This window comes from Protopterus annectens, chromosome 16.part0, assembly GCF_019279795.1.
Source record: "Protopterus annectens isolate FY-2018-M chromosome 16.part0, PAN1.0, whole genome shotgun sequence".
NCBI classification, from domain to species: domain Eukaryota; kingdom Metazoa; phylum Chordata; order Ceratodontiformes; family Protopteridae; genus Protopterus; species Protopterus annectens.
In genome coordinates, this window is record NC_056750.1 from 876,143,961 (window position 1) to 876,168,868 (window position 24,908).

Here is a 24,908-nt window from a genome sequence, read left to right on the forward strand (position 1 = left end):
GCCCCTGTCAAGCAGAACCACAGAAGTGATCCCCGGGGTGAATTTCCTATTACCCATCCAATCATCAAGATTTTTCTTGAGGAGTCCTAATTAGGAGCTCTGTTTGACATAGATAGGTAGTCTGTTCCAGAGTATGGGAAGTCTCTGGGACAGGATTCTATCCCTCCAGCATGTTCTGTTTATTGTGGTGACAAGGTTTAGGTCCCTAGAGCGTGTAACTCGGAGGGATTGGGATTTCTTTAAGTGGGGCATGTCCAACAGCTCTGGGTTTGACATAGCTTTGTATGTTAGGCAGAGATCGCCTCTGAGTAGGCGATATGCGACAGAGTAAAGCTGGAGTTTTTTGAGAGAGTCTGTGTAAGGCATCTGTTTGAGGCCAGTAATCCTCTTTGTGAGGTATTTTTGCGGCCTTTCCAGTTGTTGTCCAGGATGTCTTGCGAGGTACATACCAAAAGGGGCGCTGTACTCTATAATGGGTGTAATGAGTGATGAGTAGAGGGGAACAATGACCTCATTTTTTCTGGATGAGAAACCTTTTGTGATGAGGTGTGCCACGTAGAAGGATTTCCTGACCACTTTGGCGATGTGATTATCCAAGGAGAGTCTACTGTCCACCTGTGTCCCAAGGTCTCATAACACTTTCGGTGTTAAGTAGACTACCGCCTATGTGGTAGTTCATGGGTATAGAATTTTTACCAAAGGGGATGACAATGCACTTTTTGGCATTGAGCTTGAGACCATGTCTTTGACACCAGGCATCTGTCTCAGTGAGGCCCTTTTGTAGGATGTCCACATCGTTAGGAGTTTCAATTATGGCTCCTAGTTTGCAGTCATCTGCGAATTTAGTTAGCCAAAGACCTTTTGTGTTAGCCTTACCCTTCAGAGAAGTAGATACCAAACAGGAGAGGACCCAGGACTGAAACCTGCGGTACCCCACTTGTCACTTTTCTGAAGTCTTATTTGGAGTCTGCTACTTTCACAGTGTGGGTTCTTTCAGTAAGCCAGTTGGCAACCCATCTTGTGACATAGGGATTTATACCTAGTTTAGTGAGTTTATCTATAATCCAGAGTGGGGGATGGTGTCGAATGCCTTGGCGAGATCTAGATAGGCTGTGTGAACCTCCTTACCCTCATCTATGGCTTTGGTGACTACTTCAAATAAGTCTATCAGGTTTAGGAGACATGATCTGCCTTTTACAAACCCAAACTGTGTGGGGTCCAGAGTTTGGAGATCTCCAATGTCTTTGTTTATGAGTTCCATGATGATACGTTCCATGGCCTTGCAGACGAGGCTCGTCAGGCTAATGGGGCGGTAGTTCCCAGGGTCTGTTGTGGCCCCCCCTTTGTGGAGTGGGATAACTGTCGCGGTGCGCCATTCAAAGGGCACAAAGCCTGAGGTGAGCCTATGATTGAACATGGTACTTAGGTGGGGTGCCAGTTCATTCTGTAGTTCATGTATAAGGCAGCCTGGGATGTTGTCATGTCCCATGGATGTTGTGTTCTTGGCTTTGGAGAGTGAAGTTTTTACTTGTGCAGCCGTGATTACAGGAACTTTGCATTCTTCGGTATATATTCAAATTCCGAGATTGTGCAGTTCTTAAGGTAATGGCAAATTTGTCATCCATGAGAATAGTGCAATCCATGCCTTTCAATCTTTTAGAGCAAGAAATGTGGACAAAGACATAAATAATGGGAGTATTAAGTCCAAAAAATAGCCACACTTTTCAAATGTTGCTGTTACAAACTGAAGGAACAGACCAAAAATAAAATGTGAAAATCTGTACACTTCACCAGTAATATCGGTTAGCTAGTTTTGTTGAAATATATCGGCCGCCTGCTTAGTTGGCCAAATAATGTCGACTAAACATGTGTTGACCAAAGCACCATTTGACAAAAGTAGCCGAAACCATACATGGCTGTGTGTCTGTTTGTCTGTGCCTCTCTGAAGAAAATTAGCAAATTTCTGATTACAACAGGGAATATATTCCATAATCTTGGTAGGTGTTCCTGTGTTAATTTTTCTGTTCCAGTTTTTCCATTTATTGATATTTACTTTTTATTGTTCAGCTTCCCAGTCCTGATGTTAGCTTCCCTAATAGTGTGTTTGAGACGTAACCCAATTGGACGTTGCCTTATTAGCCTGAAATGGGGTTGTCTGAGTATAAAATGACAGTTCCTAAGCCTTCCTATATAGTTAGGGGCAAAAAAAAAAACACAGGTCTGGAAACCTAGTAAGAAATTGTACCTTTTCAGGGTACTTCCACTTATCTTCTTAGATGGCTTCAAAACATTGTATTGCATCCAGTAACTGGTTTTGTATCACTGGTGTATAATGTGGTGTAGTTCTATCCCTGGTGTATCTAGACATGCCTTTTGTAGAATGTGATGTTTTGACTTTGGTAGTTATAATGGGAAAAGATTTTAAATTTTTGCATACCAGTGTCTGAGTTTTTAATGATTGTGTCATTTTTCATAGTCCTATTGTCCTAATTTTTCCTTTTTGCCAAATCTTCTGCAGCTATGTTTATTGATGTTAAGGGTGGTGGCCTTCATTAGTGTATCCCCTGTGTATTTTTTTGGATACCTTTAGCTTTTTTGTTGATGTGTATATGTTATGTAGTTTACAGTCAGTATGTTTATGTGAATGTTGACTTTTGTAGTGGTCGTTCATTTAACAAGGTTTAGGTGGTTTTACTGGCATGGTAATTGGGATATCCGAACAAGTTCTGCACAGAAAGTATGATTACAGAATCCAAGGGTATGTTAATTTATTCAGGTTGTGACAGAGAAGTCAGTTCAGCAGGATGGGTTTTGTATTAAAATAAGTGTGAATGCTGCCATGGTGTTAGGTCCTTTTGAGAGTTGGACTCTATAATTTTTAAACTAATTTTCAGGTACCTATGTCATCTTATTGAGGATTTTTGACTAGTCTGTGGGGGATTCTTTCAAGGCAAGTAAAAAAATGTGGGCAGCTGTACTGTTTATCTGCTGATTAAAAAACAAAACATAAAGAACCCCCAAATGGTAGTGCTGTAAAGAGTACAAATTAAGAATGGTTACCCTTCAGTTGTTGCACTTAGACTTTACTGCCTTCCTCTAGTGTTTGCTGCCTTAAAATGATTTCCATTTGTGGGCTGTCCTTGGCAGATTAGTGTTGCCAAGTCCACATTCCCAGCACACCTGTTTTGGGTGTCAAGCAAGTCTTCACTTGCTGGATTGCAGTGTGTGGACCTGAACCTGACTAGTCTCTTGCCAGCTGTTCCTGAACTGCTAATTGAACTAGGGTTGTCCAGGGCACACTCAGGGCTTGAATCCTGTGTCACAGAGCTGCCCACATACTGAACATTTCTTTTAGTAGTGTTGGTAATATTGTTTTATGTTAAACTGTTCCAATGGTGCTTATGACAAGGCATGGATGAGAGGTACCCACCATTAAGATGGTTGCCTGTGTCCTGTATAACCCACACTCAAAGGTTTTTCATTTTCTCGGAAATATTTAAAGTGGCTACATGGATTCATATGTGTAGTTATACAAATTGAGAGTAAAAGTTTTATTTGTATGCACATGTGATAAAAACTGAAAAGTTTTAATGTTTGAAATTGTTAAATGGAACTTTGCCATTATGTGAGATTATGTACCCTCTTGGGTGGACTTATGGTTTACATTATTGTATGATATCCAGGTTAAAACTGTACATTTATTTACTGAGAGAATTAGGGTACTGCTTTGATGGGTTTCCTACAGTGTGTAGTGTCTTGTGTTCTTCAGAAATGTGATGTAGCTTCTGTTTAGTGTTCTTGTGTCGTTTGTATTTGTTTTTGCCTTGCTAATTATACAGCTGCTGTGGTCTCTCTTCTGCTACTTACTTGTATCCCCACAGTGTGCTAATAAGGTGCTAGCTAATTAATCTGCTAATTAGCATACCTTGTGTTTCATACAGCAGGACTTTTTTCTTCAAGTCTTTTGGTCTTTGGTCAACAATTTATTTTTCTGCTGTAAAGTACTGTGCTGTACTGAGCTAATTTCTGCATTTACTTTTAGGGGTCAACATGTGATGTGCACGTCCGGAACAACACTGTGTACGAGGGGATCTTCAAAACATTAAGTTCCAAGGTAAATACTTGCCACAATTATTTTTGCAATGAAATAAGAGAGCACTTTTGTATGAATACAGTTTAATGATTTGCATGGAGGTTGCCTTCTGATGTAAGGGTTATGCTGTACATTGTGTTAGACATTTTTGAATGTGTGTGTTTTGAGGAAAGTAAATTTTGACACGGGTGTTATGTAGAGTGTGATGCCTTGGCTGTTTCGTGGACAAAGGGCTCCTCATTTTTCACACATTTGCCATGTGTGACAATATATGGCAGGGTGTATGGTGGTTTGCTTTACTCTTTGCATGCGTCCGTTTGGTAGCAGTGTAATGTGTTGCTCTGTATGGTCCCTGCTGTTGTACATTTTTAGCGACTAATATTTTAATTTTGTCAGCAATTTTTTTTGTAACAAAAAGTAAACATAAAATAACCAAGCCGAACTACAGAAATCATTCCAAAAAAAAAAAAAAACCGCCAGTAACTGCAGATGCCACTTGCAGCATGAAGTGTATTGTATGAACGCTTCCATCTATAAGTGCACATTGAAGAAGTCCAGTGTGTTTATATGGATGAAAGCACTCTTATAATAAACTTCATGTTGTAAGTGTAATGAGAAAGTTAACTTAAATTTGGTAGCATAGTTTTTAAACATTTTCTAATGCCATTGTGTTTTGGAAATTTTTTTTAAATGTACCACAGTTGACTTCAGGAAAATTGATATTAACCAAACTGAAAGCTGAGTGAGTAGGAAAGGAGACCCCACCCCCAGGCCTTCCACTTGGGAGGGAGATAGAGGTTTTCCTGGCCACACCCAAACAAGTGTAAAAAGACTCCTCCTTGGTTGTAACACATAGTGCCAAGTTAACTTTTTTGCAGAGCAGGTATTTTTTCGTTGTTTATCAAAGCATTTAGTAAAGAGGATTTTGTGAGTTATCATGCTGTTCCATTATCTTTCTTTTGAAGTTTTCTTACATTGCACACTGGGTGACCTCTCTGAAAGGGCCCATAGCTCAGAGACTTTCCTGTTAACAAGTGCATGAAATAGATCTTTTAGTTTGCCCTGGTATCTATGTGTTAACGGTATAGAACAATATTTTTGTGGTTGCTGATCTTGCACTCTGAAATTTCTCTCTCAGTTGTCTAACATTTTTGTACAGCTATCCTATAAGCAAAGGTGAAACCCTTTCCGTAAGTACTACTTAAATGTGTTTTCATTTATTTGTTTATATCTTATCACTTTGATTACAGTTGTGAGGATGTCATGTTATCCCTTCTGGAGATTCCCATGCAGCTTGTCTTTTCTGTTTAGGAGGAGAACACTACATGCAGTTATGCTGCATTTGCTTATTGTTCAAATCTAAGACATTAACTCCTTCCTTCCAGTAAAACTCTTTTAAAAAAGTTTGTGCTCTTAACTCCCAATGGCCGGGGCTTGAGCATTTAAAAATGAAGTTATTGCCTTGGCGTCCAAACATATGTTGATATCTCCAGAACCGTAAGGTTACTAGAAATCTGTTAATGTCAAACTATTCTCCACAAGGTAATTTTGCAGTTGTTGCATGCAGTCACTTGTAGATCTTTAACTGGATTTTTCAAGTAACAGCAACTACAGTAAATCTGAATTTTATGCAAACAGCTTATAATATTTCAGTAATTATTCAACTTGCCATGGTGGTGCATGTGTAGCGTTGTTGCCTCAGAGCAAGAGGTGCTTCCGTTCTATTCTTGGCTGGAGCGGCTTCTGTGTGGAGTCTGTATGTCCTTCCTGCGGTCGAGTGGTGTTCGAAAGACATGCATGAATGGGCATGCCTTCATTGAAGGTTGGGCGTCGGGCTGGCACCTCAGCACCGTAAAAATAGACTGCCAATCATTAGCGGACCGGAGTTCTGTTATGGCGACTCCTAACCGGGAAATGTAATACCTTGTATGTAGTTTGGATTTCTTAATGCAAATAGGAAGAAACAATATTTGATGCCTAGAGGCATCAGTAGGATGTAACTGCAGAAATTCCCAGTAGAGTCACTGGGCCGTACCAAATTAAATAGCAGGCTTAGTTTTCAAACATTTTGTCCAACCAATGCCTTAAAGCCCTCACTTGCCCCCCCCCCCCCCAAATCTAGTGCCAGTACGTTGGATGGCAATATTGTAGTTGAGGGCCTCACCAGATGCGCAGTAGCAAGCCCCACCCAAAACCCACCCCTGTGATATGTCATTCATGAATATGCATTCCCTCCGAATGCACAACCGAAGAAAAAGTGCACTGACATTGTAATATGACAGTAAATATAACAGTAAACTGTTTACCAACGTCTGTAATTGACAAGTTTTATTGCACTAATAATATATACTATAATCAGCAAAGAAACAAAACCGTCAAAACACGTCATCCGGCTTTTTACTGTGTAACATTATAGTTCTCTTTGTCAGAGTCTGAATGTGATGGTTCACTTTCCCAATTAATGTCCAAACGGGCTCTTTTTTTTTTTTTTTTTTTTTTTGTGTGCAGGTGTCACAGCCGACTCTTCCTCAGTATCATTGGCAGGACCTTTTACTAAGAACAGCTTTCCTGGGCGATACTGTATTAACCGTTTGTGTACATTTAAAATTTTCATATCCTGTATGCATGAGCAAATTAAATATGCAGACCGGGTTGTCACTCAATTTGCGACACGCCCACTTCTGCACGAAATGAACTGATGAGGCCGTCAACTACAATATCGCCCCTTGGACTTCCCTCTTCTTTTGTTCAAGAAAAGAAAGATTCTTATTGAATAATTGACATTGCGGTCTTCAGCATCCTCTCTTCCCCAGCCCTAGGTGGATTGACTCCACTATGCCCATGTTGAAGACTACGAACCATTCATTGGCTGTTTCCAACCCCTCAAGTGTTGCTCCTTGGGAAGCCATTGCGAGTCTGGAGTCCGTAACATGTCCTCCAAAGCCACACGCATGCTTATTACAGAGAAGGGAGAGGTGCACTTAATCTTTTTAGATCAGTAGGGCAAAATCCTGCAGATCTCCATTGGTGAAGAGGTACTTGGCATCTGGGACAGACCTTTGGCGTCTGAGCAGAGTTTTTCTTCAGAATTTCTGAAGAAAAGGACTCAGAAGGTGAAGCATCTCTCCACTTCCTCTACTTCTAATGAAGAAAAAGAGGATTGATCCTCTTTTTTGCCAAGGATTTGTTAAAGGCATTTCAGTTACTTCAGATTGCTTCTCTGTTCTTTAGCCTTTCTAAAAGGGTTTATCAGATTTTGAAGCTGAGGAAATTTATTTTAATTATGCTGCCCTAGTATGTTCACCTGAAAATATATTCCTTCAGGTCCTCCTGTGAGGAATTTTTTCTTCCAGACCATTGGAGGGAAGACTTGTTTAAATGTGAAGATAAGGAAGCATATGGCATTAAGACTTGAAGCGGCTACTTCAGATCCCCTTTCTGTAGACAAGGATGACAGAGCCTTTGACAGATTTGGAAACAAAAGGTTCACACCTCTTCAACTTTAGTCTTAAGAAGTTTGAGTTGTCAGACTTGTATGTCCATATTCCTTTATGGCATCTTTTGCTGACATGAGAAATACTATTGCTGACTTACCATGTTCAGAATCTACTTTCCACAGTTACTCAGATTGCCAGAGTTCTTTGAGACGCTTTTATGATTCAATATCTAGGGCTGCAGTAACTGGATCATTCATGCACAGATTTGCTGTGTGGCTGACCCACAGGTTACCAGAGGATATTGAATCTGAAATTCTCAGAGCTCCGTAGACAGAGGTGTTATTTCATGCTACTACTACCGATCTTCTCAAAGGTTTTGATGAATTATTGAAGCTGATCTAAGGGATAAGACAGTGTTTTTTTCAGTCCCCTGTTCTGAAATACAACAGAAATGTTCCTTCCAGTTAGGGTTACTTTACAGGAAACCATTTAAACAATTTCAACAAAAGTTAAGAAAGCAGCCATTTAAACTGTGGAAGAGTGGTTCTACGAAAAAAGGAGGGGCACCTCAGGCTCAATCTCAGTCAAAGAAAATAGAATTATGCAGCCCTCTTCCTCCCTACCCTACCCTGACAGCCCTCTGAACCTTTCAAGGAATCTTTCTGTGTACCTTTCCCTGTTGGAACCTTTCAAGAAATCTTTGTGTACCTTTCTGTATGGCATCGTTTTTTTTGGGTGCTAGGAATCATTCAGAAGAGATACAAATGTAAAAGAGATTTTCTTCCAAGTCTTAGAAATACCCACCTTTTCCCTCCCTTCATTGCTCACATTTTCTCAAGGAGTTGTACCGTATTTCCCCAAAAATAAGACTGTGTCTTATACTTTTTCCCTTGCCGAAATATGCATTTGGGCTTATCAGGAGATGCCTTATTTACCTCCCTGTACAACCGACATTTATTCATGTACACAAATCGACATTTATTCTTGTCCACAAATTGACATTTGTTTGGTACTTTTCCATTATTGGGCAACAGTTCTAGGTAACGCGTTAACAGTTGTGTGAGATTTCTACATCAACAGTGCAACAAACTTTTCAACTTCAGAATATCTACACCTTTGCTTTCACAGTGCATATTTCATGCTTAACAGAAAGTGCAGAAAAATCTCAATACATGTGTATTGGAGGAGGGGAATAAAACAGGTGAATAACTGCCACACTTTGAGTGGTGATGCTTTCTTTATTCCTTACCCAAACCGTAAGAGAAGAATGATGGAAAGTCATAAAAATGAAGTCTGGGAACTAGTGGCCTTACTTTGGTAATTACCCCTTGATAATGAAACGTTACCATAATACAATAAAGTCAAAAAACTGACAAGAGCTTGCTGGCAGCTGAAAGCAGAAGCAATCCATTCTGTTGCCCTGATAACGGAAAAGTTATTCAAATAAAGTCATGTCATCTTTTTCTGGAACATTGTCATAAGTCTCCAACCCCCAAATTCCGACTTGAATTTCTTGCGACTCCATTTCCTGTAGAACCATTGGCCCCAATCTGTCATGCCTAGCAATAGAGCTCTCCTTAAATGAGCACTGTTTGTCCATGTAGCCTGCTCTTAGTGCATTGGCAACACAGCTGTCAGTGATTTTTATTCGATGAATTCTTCACCCAAGTCACGACCTCTTGCAGGCTAGGCTTCACAAAGTTTTCCACTCTGATTTTTCTCCATTCTATTTTCAGTGTAGTCATTGAGTTCCATGCGCAAATGGTCATTGAATGGCTTGTTTATTGCAATATCAAGAGTCTGGAGATAGGCAGTCATTCTTGCGGATATCCTTATTTGATCTATTCTTCTCTGTGCAACGAAGTTCTTCATGTCTTTAGCTTGGTGAGTGCTGGCTGAATCCAAGACTAGCAGACCTCTTTCGCCACCTTGCAAAACAAGTGGCAGCATTACATCGACCCACTTCCTTATAACTGCTTGTGTGCACCAGGCTTTTTCAGTTTCAAGAATGTAAATGCCTGAAACACCTTCAGTCTTATCTTTCTTGCCCATACTAATGATTAGAGGTGGGGTTTTCTTTCCATCTAGACGAATTGCCAAAATTCAGATAACACGTGCACTTGCGTAACCAGTGGAGGGACTGTAGATTGATAAGGCACCCCTTTGATCAATTGTTTGAGATCCTTGGCCCATAAACACTGCAGTTTCATCCGTAGAAATCCTGCTGGAGAGTTGGTATTTAGAAAAGTCAATGCCATCAACAAAGGACTTGAATGCAAGTGCACTTTTAATAACTTCAGTATCTTCCAGCTTGAACAGTGTTGTTGATCTTCTTAGAGACAGTTCATATCGCTGAAGGAAGCCATCCAGCCAATGTTGTGATGCTTTGAATTCTTCTGGGGATATTTCTAACTGTGGTGCCGTTGCAAGGGCAACTGCTTGAATATCAGCCCTGTGCTCAACCAAAACCTTTGCTCTCCTGTTAGCAGTCCATTCACAGATGATGTCTTCCAGCTCAGAAAATAATGGTTGCCGACCTGATCCATACTTGCACTTCTTACCATTTCCCTCGTCCACCTGTTGACTGAGGTACTCTGCTTGCCATTTTCGGATTATTCAGAGATCCAAATTCTTCTCCTTGCAGAAAGACATCAGATTTTGCCCCGGGAGTTCTCCACGATTCTTTTCTTGTACTCGACGGAATAGCTCTTTTTTTTTTTTGGACTCATCTTGTCTGGGAGGGTTAATTGAAGACTTACGAGACAGGAGTGGCAACATAAATGGTGACAATTGAGAAGACACAACCACACCCGTTCGTTATCAAGTGCGCACGTTTTACGTGCGTTGTCTGTACTTTAACCAGTCAAAGTATACTTGCCAGTGTTTATGGGCCAAGGATCTCAAACGTCAGGTGTGAGTGAGGATTAGGGTTACAGTAAGAATCGTGGAGGACTCTTGGGGAAAAGAATCTTATGACTTTCTGCAAAGAGAAGTTGGGTGTCCAAATGGTACGAAAATGCCGAGCAGAGTACGATAAACTCAGTCAACAGATGTCAGTAATGTTTTATAATTCAACACGTCCGTCGTGTGTTGTTGACTCGCTTAACTGGGGCTTATTTTTGGGGTAGGGCTTAAATCATGACCACCATGGAAAACCATGCTAGGCCTTATTCTCTGGTTAGGTCTTATTTAAGTAGAAATACGGTAGAATGTGTACCAGAAAATAAAAAGGAAAAGGATTCTATTCAATGATATTTCTGATACTGACAGAAGGGGGAACCTAGAGGCCTTTTTAGATCTGTCTTTCCTAAATCTCTAGTCTTAGGTTCCCCATTTCATTGCTGTCTCTAGTGTCAATTTTCTCTGATTCTTCCTCTTAGGTTTCTTGGTAACTTTAGATGTAAATGATGCATACTACCATATACCCCTTCACAGAGATGCTTTTTAAGATTTTCTGTTTCTCATTTTCAGTTATCTTTGTTACTCTTTATGAATATGATTGGTTGTGGACAAACCAAAGTGTCTAACACCAGTGGTTGATTTTTTTTGCAAGTTACAGTGTATCCCTATATTTCTCTACTTGGATGATACCTTAATTTTTGCAAACTCTATTCAAAACTTTCAAGATTTTCTTTTTTTTTGTGAGGAAACCTATTTCAGAATGTAGGTTTCCAGCTAAATGTGAAAAATCATGTCAATGTTAAGTTGTCATTCTCGCCTTCATTCTTGCTGGATGGTTCGGAGCCGATCCTCGGCTCCGACTCGGCCTATACTATAGCTCGAGAGCTATTTTTACTGTCTCGAGGCAGCCCTATATCCCACAATACCATGCGCTAACTCCCCAGATCTCGTTTGCCGCTTCGCTGTGAGGTTGCCTTTTTTTACCGGCTCAGGTCAGTAAAAGAGAAATTTTTTTAATAGAACTATATTTCAAATAGTTTTCCAGATAGTTTTCGTACTTTAGGTCCCTATTGATAGTTTTATTTATTTCAGCCCTTTTGTAGACCTTCTTCCCTTCCTTTTAGTTAATTTTTATAATCGGGCCTACCTAATTTCCCCCACCCCTTAGAGAGTGTGTGTGTGTGTGGGTGTTTTAGTCAGTCCCCTTAACTTCTTTCTTGGGTATAAGTTGAGTGAGTGTGTGGGCTGACTGTGTTTACTGTGTTTTCTGTATTTAGGACTTATGTCCAAGGACGCTAAGGTCTCGGGATTCAAGAAGTGTGACTCGTGCTGTCAGAAAATGTCTCTGACAGACGGTCACACTTCTTGTGTCTATTGCTTGGGGCCTTTACACCTGCAGGACTCTTGTTCCATTTGTCACGGATTTAGTTCAAGAGTCCTGCAGGAAAGGCGTAACAAGCTCATCCTAAGGGGCTTGTTAAAGCTTGATGACTCCCCGTCCAAGTCTGGCTCGGGGAAGTCGTCAAAAACCGCCAAACCCTCGGCTCCAGCTTCTGAGCCGAGGGCTGACGTTATCGAGACGGCTCCGACCTCGGTTCCGTCTGGCTCCGAGGCGAGCAAAGTGGGTTCCGCTTCGAAACCATCATCGGAGCCGACCCCAGCACGCAAGCGCTCTAGGTCCCCTTCGCTAGAGTCCGTCAGATCGGCTCCGAGGTCCCCTTTCCTATCGGAGCGGAGTCATAGGACTCATTCATCGAGGTCATCCAGGCTCTCCGACCACGACATCGAGAGGGTGGTCAGTAGACTCATAAAATCTCAGGCTCTGGCCCAAATGCTTCAGAGCCCATCTCACCAGACTGTGGCTCCTTCGATAGTTATCCATTCCTCCTCCGACTCATCTCTCGAGTTCGGAGCCGGAGTTTGTCGGAACTGTGACCTTGCCCACGTCGGAGCCGATACTTCCTCCTTCGGCTCCGGTGTCGTCGGCTCCGACCTCTTTATTGGTTCCGTCCATGGAGAGGTCCGGGCGCCGGGACTCCATTGTCAGCTCCGAGGGGGCGAGTGGCATCGGACCCTTGTCTGACCCCGCTCTCCCTCTCGGAGCTTCGGCTCTGGTTAGTTCGACCCCGACATCATTCTCGGAGCCTTCTCTGTCGGTTCCGGGGGCGGTTCCGGTCTCTTCGGAGCCGGGGCTACCTTTGGTGTCTGATAGGGGAGCCTTCGAGGTGATGAGGAGTGTGCTGGACCCAGTGTCCACTCCAAGGTTAAGTTCTGTGGCTCCTCCCTCTGTAGTGCCTGTTACGGTCTCTGGCCACCCTCCTACACCCGACAGCAGAGATCCAAAGCATAGGGTACCCACTTTGGGTGTCTCCTCCTCTTCCGAGGGCTCCCCTGAAGTTTCAGGGGAACCCCCTAGGAAAAGAAAGTGCAAGAGGAAGCACATAGAGACCCCCGAGTCTGTCACGTCGGACACCGACTTGGTTGAGTCGGAGGGTTCCCCCAGATCCCCCTCTGAGGATGTCTCCTTTTCAGACATCCTGGAGATCCTAAGACAGAGGGGAAATTGGTCCACTCTCAAACCTTCCGAGGACGAGTCGGTTTACCTTGACGCCTTTGGATCTCGCCCTTCCACCTCCTGGGTGTCTCCCCCTTTCGACCCACTAATGGAGGTAGTGGCTTGAAAGGCGTGGGCAGCTCCTGATTCAATGGAACCTACCCCTAGGAGGCCTTCTAAATTTATTTCTGCACCAGATGACAAATCCTTTCTCACCAAAGGTGTTTCAGTTGATGCTGTGGTGGTAGCAGCAGCCACTAAGAAGGAATTAGCTGATCCTTCTGTATCTGTTCATCCTCCTAACAAAGAGTCCAGGACCATGGACAGGTACGGCAAGCGGACCTTTGCTTCAGCGACCTTTTCTATGCGATCGCTGAACTATTTGTTATTTCACCCGCCTTCAGAGAGACTTGCTCAAAGAGCTGGGTGAAACGGTACAGGATCCTTCTGCTGCGGGGTTTAAGGACAAAATAAACTCTCAGCTGGCTACCCCAAACTCCATTGTTAACTCCTCCATGCGGCTTATCTCTTATGCAGCCGATGGAGCGAGTAGGGCCGCTGGCACAGGCGTTGCGTTGAGACGTCACGCTTGGATGCGACTCTGTAACTTTGCCGACCCCTTCAAGGCGTCCTTCACCAACACCCCCTTTGACGGTTCGGAATTGTTCGGACCTCAGGTGAAGAATACCCTCACCAGATGCGAGCAAGATGGTAAGACTCTCTCTGCCATTGGAGTCCGTTTTTCCATGCCTTCTAGACCTTATCCTAAAGGACAGAGGGGTGGAAAGATGTGGTTCCGCAAACCACAGGGAGTCACGCCTACCGCATGTGGTGAATTTCCCCCTAGAGGCAGAGGGGGGAATAATAACAGACGCCGCCCCAGGGGCAGAGGGGGTCCACAGATCCAGGGTTCCAGGGAATCTTTCCCTGACCAACCCTTTCAGCATCCCTGAGAAGCTGCCCAACTGTCCGCCTTCGGAGGCAGTCGGGGGAAGATCATCTCTGTACCCGGAAGCCTGGCAATCCATCTCCCAAGACACATGGGTACAGAAGATCATATCCGAGGGTTACAAAATCCCTTTCACTTTCCCTCCAGTACAACCATCAAAACCCCTACCAGACGTACCACCCGCACAAAGGGGTCAGGCTCAGCTAGAAATAAAAAAGCTGTTAAAAAAAAAAAAAAAAGAGTCATCCAGGCAGTCCCAGCAGATCAGCTAGGATCCGGAATCTACTCCAGATTCTTTTTGGTACCAAAAAAGACAGGAGATTGGAGACACATTTTGGACCTCAGCAGGTTAAACAACTCTGTACTAAAGACAAAATTTCGGATGGTAACACTGCAGCCCATTCTACCCTTTTTTGGGCAGAGACAACTGGATGTGCTCGTTAGACCTCCAGGACGCATACTACCATATAAAAATACACAGGCGCTCCAGGAGATTTCTCCGCTTCCGGCTGGGAGTCAGTCATTTTCAATTCAGGGCCCTGCCCTTTGGTCTCACCACAGCCCCCCTGGGTGTTCACCAAATGTTTGGCAGTGGTCACGGCTCACCTGAGACGGAAAGGATTCCAGGTGTTTCCATACTTAGACGACTGGCTCATTTCCGCTACCACCAAACAGGATCTCGTAATGGCCAGGGATTACACTATCCAACTTTGCAACAGTCTGGGTATTTCTATAAATTTTGCAAAGTCCTCCTTGTCATTGTATAAACTTTATAGGCGCCATATTAAACACCACAGAAATGTCTGCAACATTACCACCTCAGAGAGTGACAGACATAAGGTGGAATGTTCAGCTTCTGTTTCAGCCCAGCAGAGTCCAAGTCAAGCTAGTATTGAAAGTGTTGGGCCTCATGGCGGCGGCGATTCTTCTACTTCCATTAGCCTGCTTCCACATGAGGCTCCTTCAGTGGATGCTGTTTTCTCAGTGGTCCTTTCAACAGCTACCAATGACCCACAACATTTTGATAACACCATCTTGCAAGAAACATCTCTCCTGGTGGATGGTTTCCCTCAGCTTTTCAAGGCAGACCCTTTGTTCTCCCCCCTCCAGTTGCCACTGTCACAACGGATGCCTCCCTGATCGGGTGGGGGGGCATTATCAGGGCAGGACGGTCCAGGGCACTTGGCAACAGTCAGAATGCCAGCTGCACATAAATGTCCTGGAGATGAGGGCGGTGCTTTTGACGTTGCAGGCCCTTCAGAGCTCTCTTCCCACGGTGACTATAGCAATTCAAACGGACAATATGTCTGTGGTGTGGTACATAAACAAGCAGGGCGGAACAAGGTCCTACCCCCTCTGTCGAGAAGCACTCAGACTTTGGCAGTGGACGATTTCATCTCAACGGTTTCTGATAGCAACGCACATCCCTGGGAAGTCCAACGTCATAGCAGACAGATTGAGCAGAACTATCCTCATGCCTCATGAGTGGTCTCTAAATCAAGCGGTAGTAGACGGAATTTTTCGGAAGTGGGGCCAGCCTTGCTGCGACCTTTTCGCAACTCCGCAAAATAGCAAGTGCCTCAAATTCTTCACACTTTTTCCTCTACCAGGCCAGCCCCTCAGAGACGCTCTTGTTCACGTTTGGCCCCGGGGTCTTCTTTATGCCTTTCCTCCCTTTCCATTGATCCCGCAATTAATTCAGAAAGCAACTGCATTGAGATCCAAAATGATCCTCATTGCCCCGTTTTGGCCTCGACAAGTTTCCGTTCCTGCACAAATACCTACTGGAACAGCCTTGGCATCTGGAACCCCTTCCGGATCTGTTGACCCACCTCACGGGCAAGCTGCTTCAGTCTCTACATTCCATCAACCTCACAGCTTGGTTGCTCCACTTCCAGCCATAGCCAGGCTTCCCCTTATTTCTCCTCCTGTTCGTGATGTCATTCTGGCTTCCCATAAGTCCAATACTAGGAAGACTTATGCGAGTAAATGAAAGCGTTTTTCACACTGGGCACAAACTAGATCCTTAGATCCTTTCCATGCACCCATTCATGAGGTTCTAGACTTTCTGGCGGAGCTTTTTCATTCAGGGTCATCATCGGCCACTATCAGGGTACAATTAGCGGCCATTGCTAATTTTCATGTTGGACTCTCAGAAGCAAATATTATGTCCCACAAACTCTGTAAAGCCTTTCTCAAGGGCATCTTGTTGCAAAGACCTCCAGTCAAAGATCCACCACCCACAATGGGATTTGAATTTAGTTCTAACCTCACTAATTCTGCCCCCTTTTGAACCTGCAGCTTCTTGCTCCCTCAAACTTCTTTCTTGGAAAACACTGTTTTTAGTAGCTATAACATCTACCAGAAGGGTATCGGAACTTCAAGCCTTGTCTGTCCGTCCTCCTTATTTGGTTTTTCATAAAGATAGGGTAACTCTCAGAACAAACCCTTCCTTCCTACCAAAAGTGTTATCGGAAGCAAATCTAAACCACTCCGTTGATTTGCCTGTCTTTTTCCCAGACTATACCAACAGGGCTGAACAAAAATTACATTCATTAGATGTTCATCGCCAATTACGGTATTACCTAGACAGGACAAAACAATTCAGAAAGTCAGACCAGCTCTTTCTCTCTTATGCTGCAGGCAAGAAAGGGCTTCCGGTATCAAAAGTTACTCTTTCCAGATGGCTGACATCTATTATTACCTTGGTCTATGAGTTAAGACACAGGCAACTCCCCTCTAGGCCTAAGGCTCATTCAACCAGGGCACTATCAACTTCAACGGCGTTTCAAGCAAGGTTACCACTAGATGCCATTTGTGCAGCAGCTACATGGGCGTCCAAACACCTTTATTGCCCATTACAAGCTTGATTTAGCCTCCAGAAATAGAGCTGATTTTGGTTCCACTGTACTCAGGAGTCTGTTCCATTGAGCCACCCAGGACTAAGATGCTAGGGACGCTGTCCCATCCAGCAAGAATGACAACTTAACATTAAGAAGTTATGTCTTACCATAACGTTCCATGTTAGTTGTCTTCTTCTCGTCTTCTTTCTTGCGTCCCTCCCTCCTGCCCCCTAGCCTGGATAGACTCGAGGTTCTGAGTCCTTCCATTTCTGGCGATACAATATGTTGTGTCTTTCCTTGTATCCTTAGTGTTACTAGCAGGTAATCTGTACTCGTAAAAGAGGATTATAATATTATTATTATAATATTACTATTTATACTATGTCTTAGCTTCCAAACGAGATCTGGGGAGTTAGCGCATGGTATTGTGGGATATAGGGCTGCCTCGAGCCAGTAAAAATAGTTCTCGAGCTATAGTATAGGCCAAGTCGGAGCCGAGGATCGGCTCCGAACCATCCAGCAAGAAAGAAGGCGAGAAGAAGACAACTAACATGGAACGTTATGGTAAGACATAACTTCTTATTCTTTCTCGCAGAATAATTTTTTGATGATGCCTCCTGGACACACCACAAATTACGGCACTTCTATCTCAAGAGAAAGTATGTTATATTAAGACTGCAACCCCTTACAACAGCTAGAGAACATCTCAATATTCTAGGATATGTGGCTTCATCCATTCTTATAGTCCCTCTGACCACTTTGCGCATGAGAAAAAAGGTAATTTTTTTAATTAATAATTGGATTGTGCAGTGTTTAGCATTGTTGCCTCAGAGCAAGAGGTTCTCCGGTTCGATTCTCTGCTGGGGTGTCTTTTGCACAGAATCTTCATGTCCTCCCTGCATTTGTGTAGGTTTCCTGTGGGTGCTCTGGTTTCTTCCCACATCACATAGACATGTGTCTGGAGCGTTTCTCCCCGGGCCTCCACTGAAAATTGTCTCGTTCCACGTCAGACTTTCCTGGTAAACAAATGTTAAATAAATAAGTTAATTAAGTAATGGTTTTTTAAGTCATTCTGGGCCTCCAACCAGTACCCTATGTCTTTCCAAATCCTTGTTCTGACTGTCACAAAGCAACTTTGCTTGTGGATAGATCAATTGAATTGAGTCCAGGTCTTCCAGTTTTTCAGAGTTGACAGATACAGATGCCTTAGATTTTGCCTGAGGAGCTGTATCTATGAGATACAGTGTTTGTGGCTTCATTGCATAAAGAAGCACATAAATATCAAAGAGATGATGGTGTTAGTGAGTGCTCTGAGAGCCTTAAATCATATTTGGAGTCCAGGACTCCTTTTGGTAATCGCAGACACCATCACCACTATCCACCTCTATGCAGACTAGCCATGGTAGACTAGGAACTGACAAATCGGTATTATCTGTCCTTTTTAGGCTACTCGCATTCCAACAGAATAAGTACTGTGGCAGATAGCAAGCAAGACCAGGGTAGAGGCACACAAATGGATGCCACACACATGGGTCTTTCATCAGTAGGTTATCCACCCAAGAGTAACAACCCAGGTTGATCTTTTTGCCTCCATTTAAAACAGGCAGTTAAAATTCTGCTTCAGAACTCCTTCAGAAAGTCATAGAAAACAGGTGTTTTCCATTTCCCATGAATGGGAATGTTTCTGTAACCCTCCCTACCTCCTACACACTTTCCACTGATAACCAGAGTTCTTTTAAAGATCCAAAAGGGCTGTCCCTAAGTAGTTCTGGTAACTTCCTCTTGGCCCAGACAGCAGTGGTCTCCTTTTTCTTTAAAGTGGCCAAGGGCAGTTACCACAAATTTCCCCAGGACAAGAAATCTCTGACTCACCCAACCTGAAAATTCTTCATCAGACTGAATGATAAAATTTTAATCCCTCTTGGGCAGATGCTTTCAGAGGACATGCAGTAGGTGTTAAAGGAGACTAAGAAACCTGCTATTAGAAAATCTTATTTGACCTAATGGAAGAGACTTTCTGGCTGGTGCTGTAAAAAGAACCAAAATATTTTTAAGGCTGAAGCTCCTTTGGTTCTTTAATATCTGTTTGACTTGCTAAAATTTGGCCTTTTTTTACTAGTCTGTTAAGATTCATTGTTCAGTCATTTCTGCTTATTTGCTTTTAGATCTCCCATTTTCTTCCTTATCTCAGGTAAAACTATTTTTGAAAGGAATCTTGCACATTCGTCCACCTAGAAAATAGGTGGCTCCTCCTTGGGATCTGTAGTTTTTTTTTTTGGAAAAACCTGCCCAGTTTCTTTTGAACTTGCCCTTCGGGGAAACTTAAAAGTCCCTGACATGGAAAACTATGTTAATCTCTGCTCTGACTTCAGCTAGGAGAGTTACTTGAGCTGCAAGCTTTTCATACCTTTCATAAGGATAGGGTATTCTTGAAAACTAACCTATCCTTCATGCCAGAGATGATACTAGAATTTATCTTAAGTCAATCTGTTCATCTCCTGGTATTTTTTCCAGAATCTGAAAATAAAGGGGAGAGAATGCTCCTATTAAGAATGTCCACAGGCAACTCTGGTACTACATAGATGGACTAAGGACTTTGGATCCTCTAAATCAACTTTTCAAGTCCAGTGAAGATCAGCAAAAGGGGTTACCAGTCACAAACAGACTATTTTTAGATGATTATTCCATGCAGTCCAGTTGTGTCATTCTCACCATGGAAAGCCGTTCCTTCTAAGGTCAAAGGTTACTGTGTCAGAGCCTTGTCTACTACTGCAGCTTTTTGGAAGGGTTGGGCTGTAGAAGTATTCTAGAGTCCACAACTTTGTCATCAGCAGACACAAGATTGACCTTTATTTCGTATCGAGAACAGGCTTTGTTAGGAAGATTCTCCATGGACTCCTAAACCTTGACCCTTCTTCCTTGCTATGTAAGCTTTGATAATCCTCTTTTATAGCTTGGACTACTGCAGCAGTGATCTAATGATGAACATAATGCAGCTGTATAAGTAAACTTGCCAGCACAGTAGATGTTCAAACAGATAATTGTTGCAGTACTAACACAGTCTCTCCTTTCCCCTTTTCTTGTTCTTCATAATCTTAATTGCCATAGTGGGGTTCTCCCTTTTCCCCTAGCACATAAATTTAGGGCTGTATCCTCCCTTATGTCCTTCTGTTAGAGTATTCTTTAAATTAGGGAGTTGCCTGCCAAGGCAACCTGATGTCAGCCAGTATATCAGTCTTTTACTACCGTAGGATGCGTGGTATGTCTGACTTAGGCTACTTTCAGATGTACACTGTAAAAGAGATGCACGCACTCACCATCCTCAGAACTTCTTTTGTTGCTAGTCAGATCGCCTGTCACAGACATCGCTCTGCTGCCGACATTGTTTTCTTCTATAAAGATAAGTGTCCTATTGGGAAATCCTTTTTGTCTTTTGCTACTGCTTTATTTTGATTGAGGTTAATGTCATCCAGGAAAGGGAAGTGAGACTGTGGAAGACAGATTCTGCACAAGGGTAGTCATTCCCAGTGCCTTTTCTGTCTCTGGCACAAGCATGACCATAAAAACTCTTTGTGCCCAAGACCCTCCGTAGTTGGCTATTGTCCCATGCTATCTACTTGGAAAATCAATGCCTTAAGCCGCTAGCAAAAAGCACTTTGAAAAGTTCCTTCGACTCGACCGAGCCTACTAAACATAAGGCCAAAAAACCTAGGCCCGAAGCTGAAGCTGTGCCTCTCAGTATGGACATCTCTCCCGAAGCACATGAGAGCTCAGAGAGACGCTCCATCACAGATCCAGATCCACAGGCTGAGCCCATTGTGCAAGCCACCTTGGTACCGAACATATGCACGTCCAGAGAGGCCTCTCAGTCATCGGCTACTGATGTCCAGGAGGAACCTAGGCTCATCGTGTCTGAAGGCCCCAGAGGAATAACCCAGATTGTAGTGAGAGAGGATGTTGAGTCGGACCTGGTCAAATGTAGGCCTACATCTGTCCCTCTTAATTTGCATCAGACGGCTACTCCAGCAAAGAAAAAACAAAAAAAATTAAACGTTCCTCTCCTCCTGCAGACTCTTAGAAGGAGTGGCAGAATTTCACACAAGGCCTCTTTTTAAGGCTTTCATGGCTGTAAGGCCTCCCTCAGGTCAGCCAATTTCCCTACTTCCCTGACCTGCTTCCCCTCAGAAAAGAGCCAGGGCACAAGCCACCTCAGAGGAGGATTCTTCATTTGATGAGGGCAATGATTCTCTGGTTTACTCATCCCAAATCCTCTCGCCCTTGGGGTATGCTTCCCCTGAGGAAGATTTAAATAGAACAGGATCCCCTGTCGAGGAAATTTCCTTTGGGAAGACAATTTCTGAGATGAAAGATCATTTTATATGGGACAGTTCACAAATGTCTGAGGTCCAAAAACAATATTATGACCTTCTTCAAGTACAGTCTCCTAATCCTTCTGCCATTCCTCCTGTTATCCCAACTTTTTTGGATGCTTTTACATCCATGTCTGCTCACTCTGACTCTCACTTTCCAGCTCTGAAAAAGCCATACTGGTGTTACAAAGTGCCCCAGGATTGCAATTTCCTTTAAGGCCCATGTAGTAGACTCCTCTGTGATCTCAGTAGCCTCTGATAAGACTTCCAGGTCATTTCCCTGTACTTCCCTCCTCCCTTCAGACAAGGATAGAAGACATCTGGAGAGGCTGGGCAAGATAATTTATACCTGAGCCACCTTAGCATTCAGAGCCTTGAATTACCTGACCCACGTGACCAAGTACAAAATGGAACTCTTGTCACAGATTTCCAAGTTGGTGTCAGATATGCCAGATTCTGAGAACCAAGCCTTGACATTCTCTTATATTGCTGCATCCTCTCAGGTAGCCAGACATTCGATTAAATCCATCTATGATGCAGTAGAGGCCACTTTTCGAGCTGCAGCTTCTTCCTGTGCCCTAAGAAGATTTACCTCTGTGCCCTTCCCTGAGGACATAAAGACGAAGCTTTTGGATGCCCCCTTGGGCAATTCCGCTTTATTTGGCAAACCCTCTGCTGAACTGTTCAAATCCCTGCAAGAAAAGAGCAAGGAACTAAAAGACCTTAAACACATATTGGTCTAACCTGTGCCTAAATTCAACAGGAACTACCCTGGTAAATGGGTATTTGTATGCAGGCAATCCCAGACCCACCAATGAGAACCCCACAAGGGGTCCAAGAAAATACTTTCCTGATAGGACGGGGCTCTTCCTCATGACTCCTCAGACAATCTTGGCACCCCTCTCCTCTCCCTGCACCTTAGCCTATCCCTTTCAACCTGGGAGTCCATCACTCAAGACTCTGGTCCTCAGCATCATAATGAAGAGATACTTTATGGTCTGGAACACAGTATCTCCCTTCAGAGGTGTATCCCTCAACCTCCAAAAGAACAGGAACCTCTTTTCCCCCCACTTCTGAAAAACCTGTTAGAACAGGGCTCTATCCAGTCCATGCCCCCAGCCCAAAAAGGAAAAGACTTTTATTCTTGCTTGTTTTTGTTTCCTAGGAAGGAAGGACCTTAGAGACCCATCCTAGACCTCTCCCATCTCAACGACTTTCTGAAAGTTTCCTCCTTCAGTGATAACTCTTCTCCAAACTCACTTCCTTCTTATCCTCCGTCAGGCCTTCCTAGCATTCATAGACATCAAGGATAATTATCTCCATATCCCTATTCATCCTTGATACAGGAAATTCCTACTTTTTTCTGTGGGCTCCTTTCATTTTCAATTCTCTGCCTTGCCTTTTGGACTTTCCACTGCCCCAAGAGTCTTCACAAAATGCCTAGTGCCTGTGGCTGCCTTCTGCAGACTCCAAGGCATTCAGATCTTCCCCTACCTAGGAAAAACATCCACTCAGCCATTGCCATTTTGCAAAGTCTGGATTCACCATCAACTTCAAAAAAATCTTCACTCTTCCCATCCGAAGACCATGTCTTTCTGGGTGCAGATTTCAAACCAAGAAAATGATGGTGTCCACCCCCCCCCCCCCCCAGAAGGCCCAGGAGGTTTCTCTCCTTTTCTCAGAGATCCCCCTAATCAACTTCCTGTCTGCAAGACAGTTTATAAGAATCTTGGGGTTGATGACCTTTACCATCCCTATCCTTCCTCTGGCAAGGCTACACATGAGGAAATTACAATGGTTTCTGAAGTCACTGTGGTCTCAACATGCCCACCCACTGGAGTTATCTCTTCATGCGGTTTGCATCCCTTCCAATCAGAGCTCTATGGCAGAAACATTGAGCAAGTACAGAACACAGACCCATGAATAGATGCTTCACAGGGATGGGTTCCTGGACATTGTCCACCAGTGGGGTAGTCTACAGATAGACTTGTTTGCCTCCCCTCTGAACAAACAGCTTCCAGAATTATGTGCCAGAGAACCACATCTTCAGGCATGGAAAGTGGACGCCCTATCAATCTCATGGAAGGGGAAATTCGTGTATGCATTTCCTCTCCTACCATACATTCCCAAAGTCCTTCTGAAAATTCAACAGGACAAACCAAAAATCTTGCTGGTGACTTCCTGTTGGCCAAGACAGCACTGGTTCCCCCTTCTTCATCTAGCCAAGGGCAGTTATCACAAGTTACATCACAATAGAGTGGACTTGCTCACACAGAACAAGGGGTCAATCATCCACCCACAGTTGTAAACTATCAAACTGACCCTGTGGGTGATAGAGCCCTAATCCCTTTCAGACACCTTTATTCTGAAGACATGCTTCAGGTCCTGCAGGAGGCCAGGAAACCCAATACCAGAGAATCTTACCTTTCCAAATGGAAGATGCCTTCACTTTGGTGTTTTGCTAGAAACCTGGACCCACTTACAGGGGATACTCCTATGGTTCTCTCATATCTGTGTGAATTGCTCAATGAAGGCTTAGCTTTTTCCTCCATAAAAGTAAATTTGTCAGCTATCTCTGCTTGTCTACCACATGTTCTTCGTGTTTCACTGTTGCAGTCATTATATATGGGTAATCTGCTGGCAGGTTGCCCTCAGTCGGCCTGAATTCCAAAGTCTTGGGTCCTGCGTCGGTTGCTGTCTTCTCTTTCATGACGTCAGGTCATCAGGGGTATAAAACATGCAGCCGACGCCATTTTCTTTAGTCTTTCTTGCCGTGTGGTGCCCAAAGCAGAAGCATTTCGCAAGTGCCTGTCTGCCGACTACTGAAATATTCGAGTTTGAGTTTCAAAACCGAAGTCTTCACTAAAGCTAATTACCCCGTTGGGGAAACTTTTTTCTTGCTTTTTGCCTATGTCAGAAAAAGTTAATAATTGTATTACTTGTGGGAAGCAAATACCTCATAAGGATTTCCATTTATACTGTATTCCTTGCCTAGGCCCTGATCACAACGTGCCTGGCTGTCGGTTTTGTGCTAGATTTAACCAACGCACTATTAAGCGTTGGTATATTTTTGCACCAAATATTTTGGAAACAGGTTTAACTAACCAGAAATGTCATCGGGATAGCAGTCCAACCACCGGAGTACATAAAAAAACGCAAAGAAAAGGACAGAGAAAGGCAGTCGAGATCCAAAACCGACGACAAAGCTTCTCCTAAGCCAGTCGCCAGTTCGCTGGTACTCAGTGAGGCGGCTTCGCAGCCCCTGATACTCGCTACCTTCGAGTCGCAGGCCTCTACCGACACCCATGTGGAGTTCGGCATGCCACAAGATACTCAAGGTATTGGACCGACGGATGTATTTCTCTCAGATGGGTCCGGAGCCACTGAGCAGGCACCGGCTTCTGAGGGGTGTATTCAGACCTCAACATTTGTACATCAAACTGAAGACAGCTGCAAAACCAAAGACAAAAGCAACTCCTAAAACTAAAAAAACGACGCATGAGCCACGTGCACAGGCCTCCATGCCTAAAACACAGATGCTCAAAATGGCTGAAGACTGTATTACCTTGATCAGGGGTACCCATCCCCCTCCAGATAAGAGGCCTAGGCAAGACACTGATTATGAATCTCCAGATCAGGTTTCTATTTCTTCTGATTCCTCTTCTGATCAGGAATTATCTATACCTCCCTATGAGGATTCTGATGCTGAGGAGTCTATTCCATCTGCATCTCCTCCTGAGGATTATTCATTTGGAGAAACC

General features: G+C 43.6%; 1 protein-coding gene across 6 annotated transcripts in view; it reads left to right on the plus strand.

Annotated features, from left to right (window-relative positions):
• Nucleotides 1–24,908, plus strand: part of ATXN2L (ataxin 2 like) — a 1,992,254-nt gene that overhangs the window by 456,071 nt on the left and 1,511,275 nt on the right. For all 6 annotated transcript variants that reach the window (XM_044058577.1, XM_044058574.1, XM_044058578.1 and 3 more), the window contains exon 4: nt 4,043–4,114. In XM_044058577.1, coding sequence (XP_043914512.1) covers nt 4,043–4,114 — 72 coding nt within the window. The remainder of the gene's footprint in view (nt 1–4,042; nt 4,115–24,908) is intronic.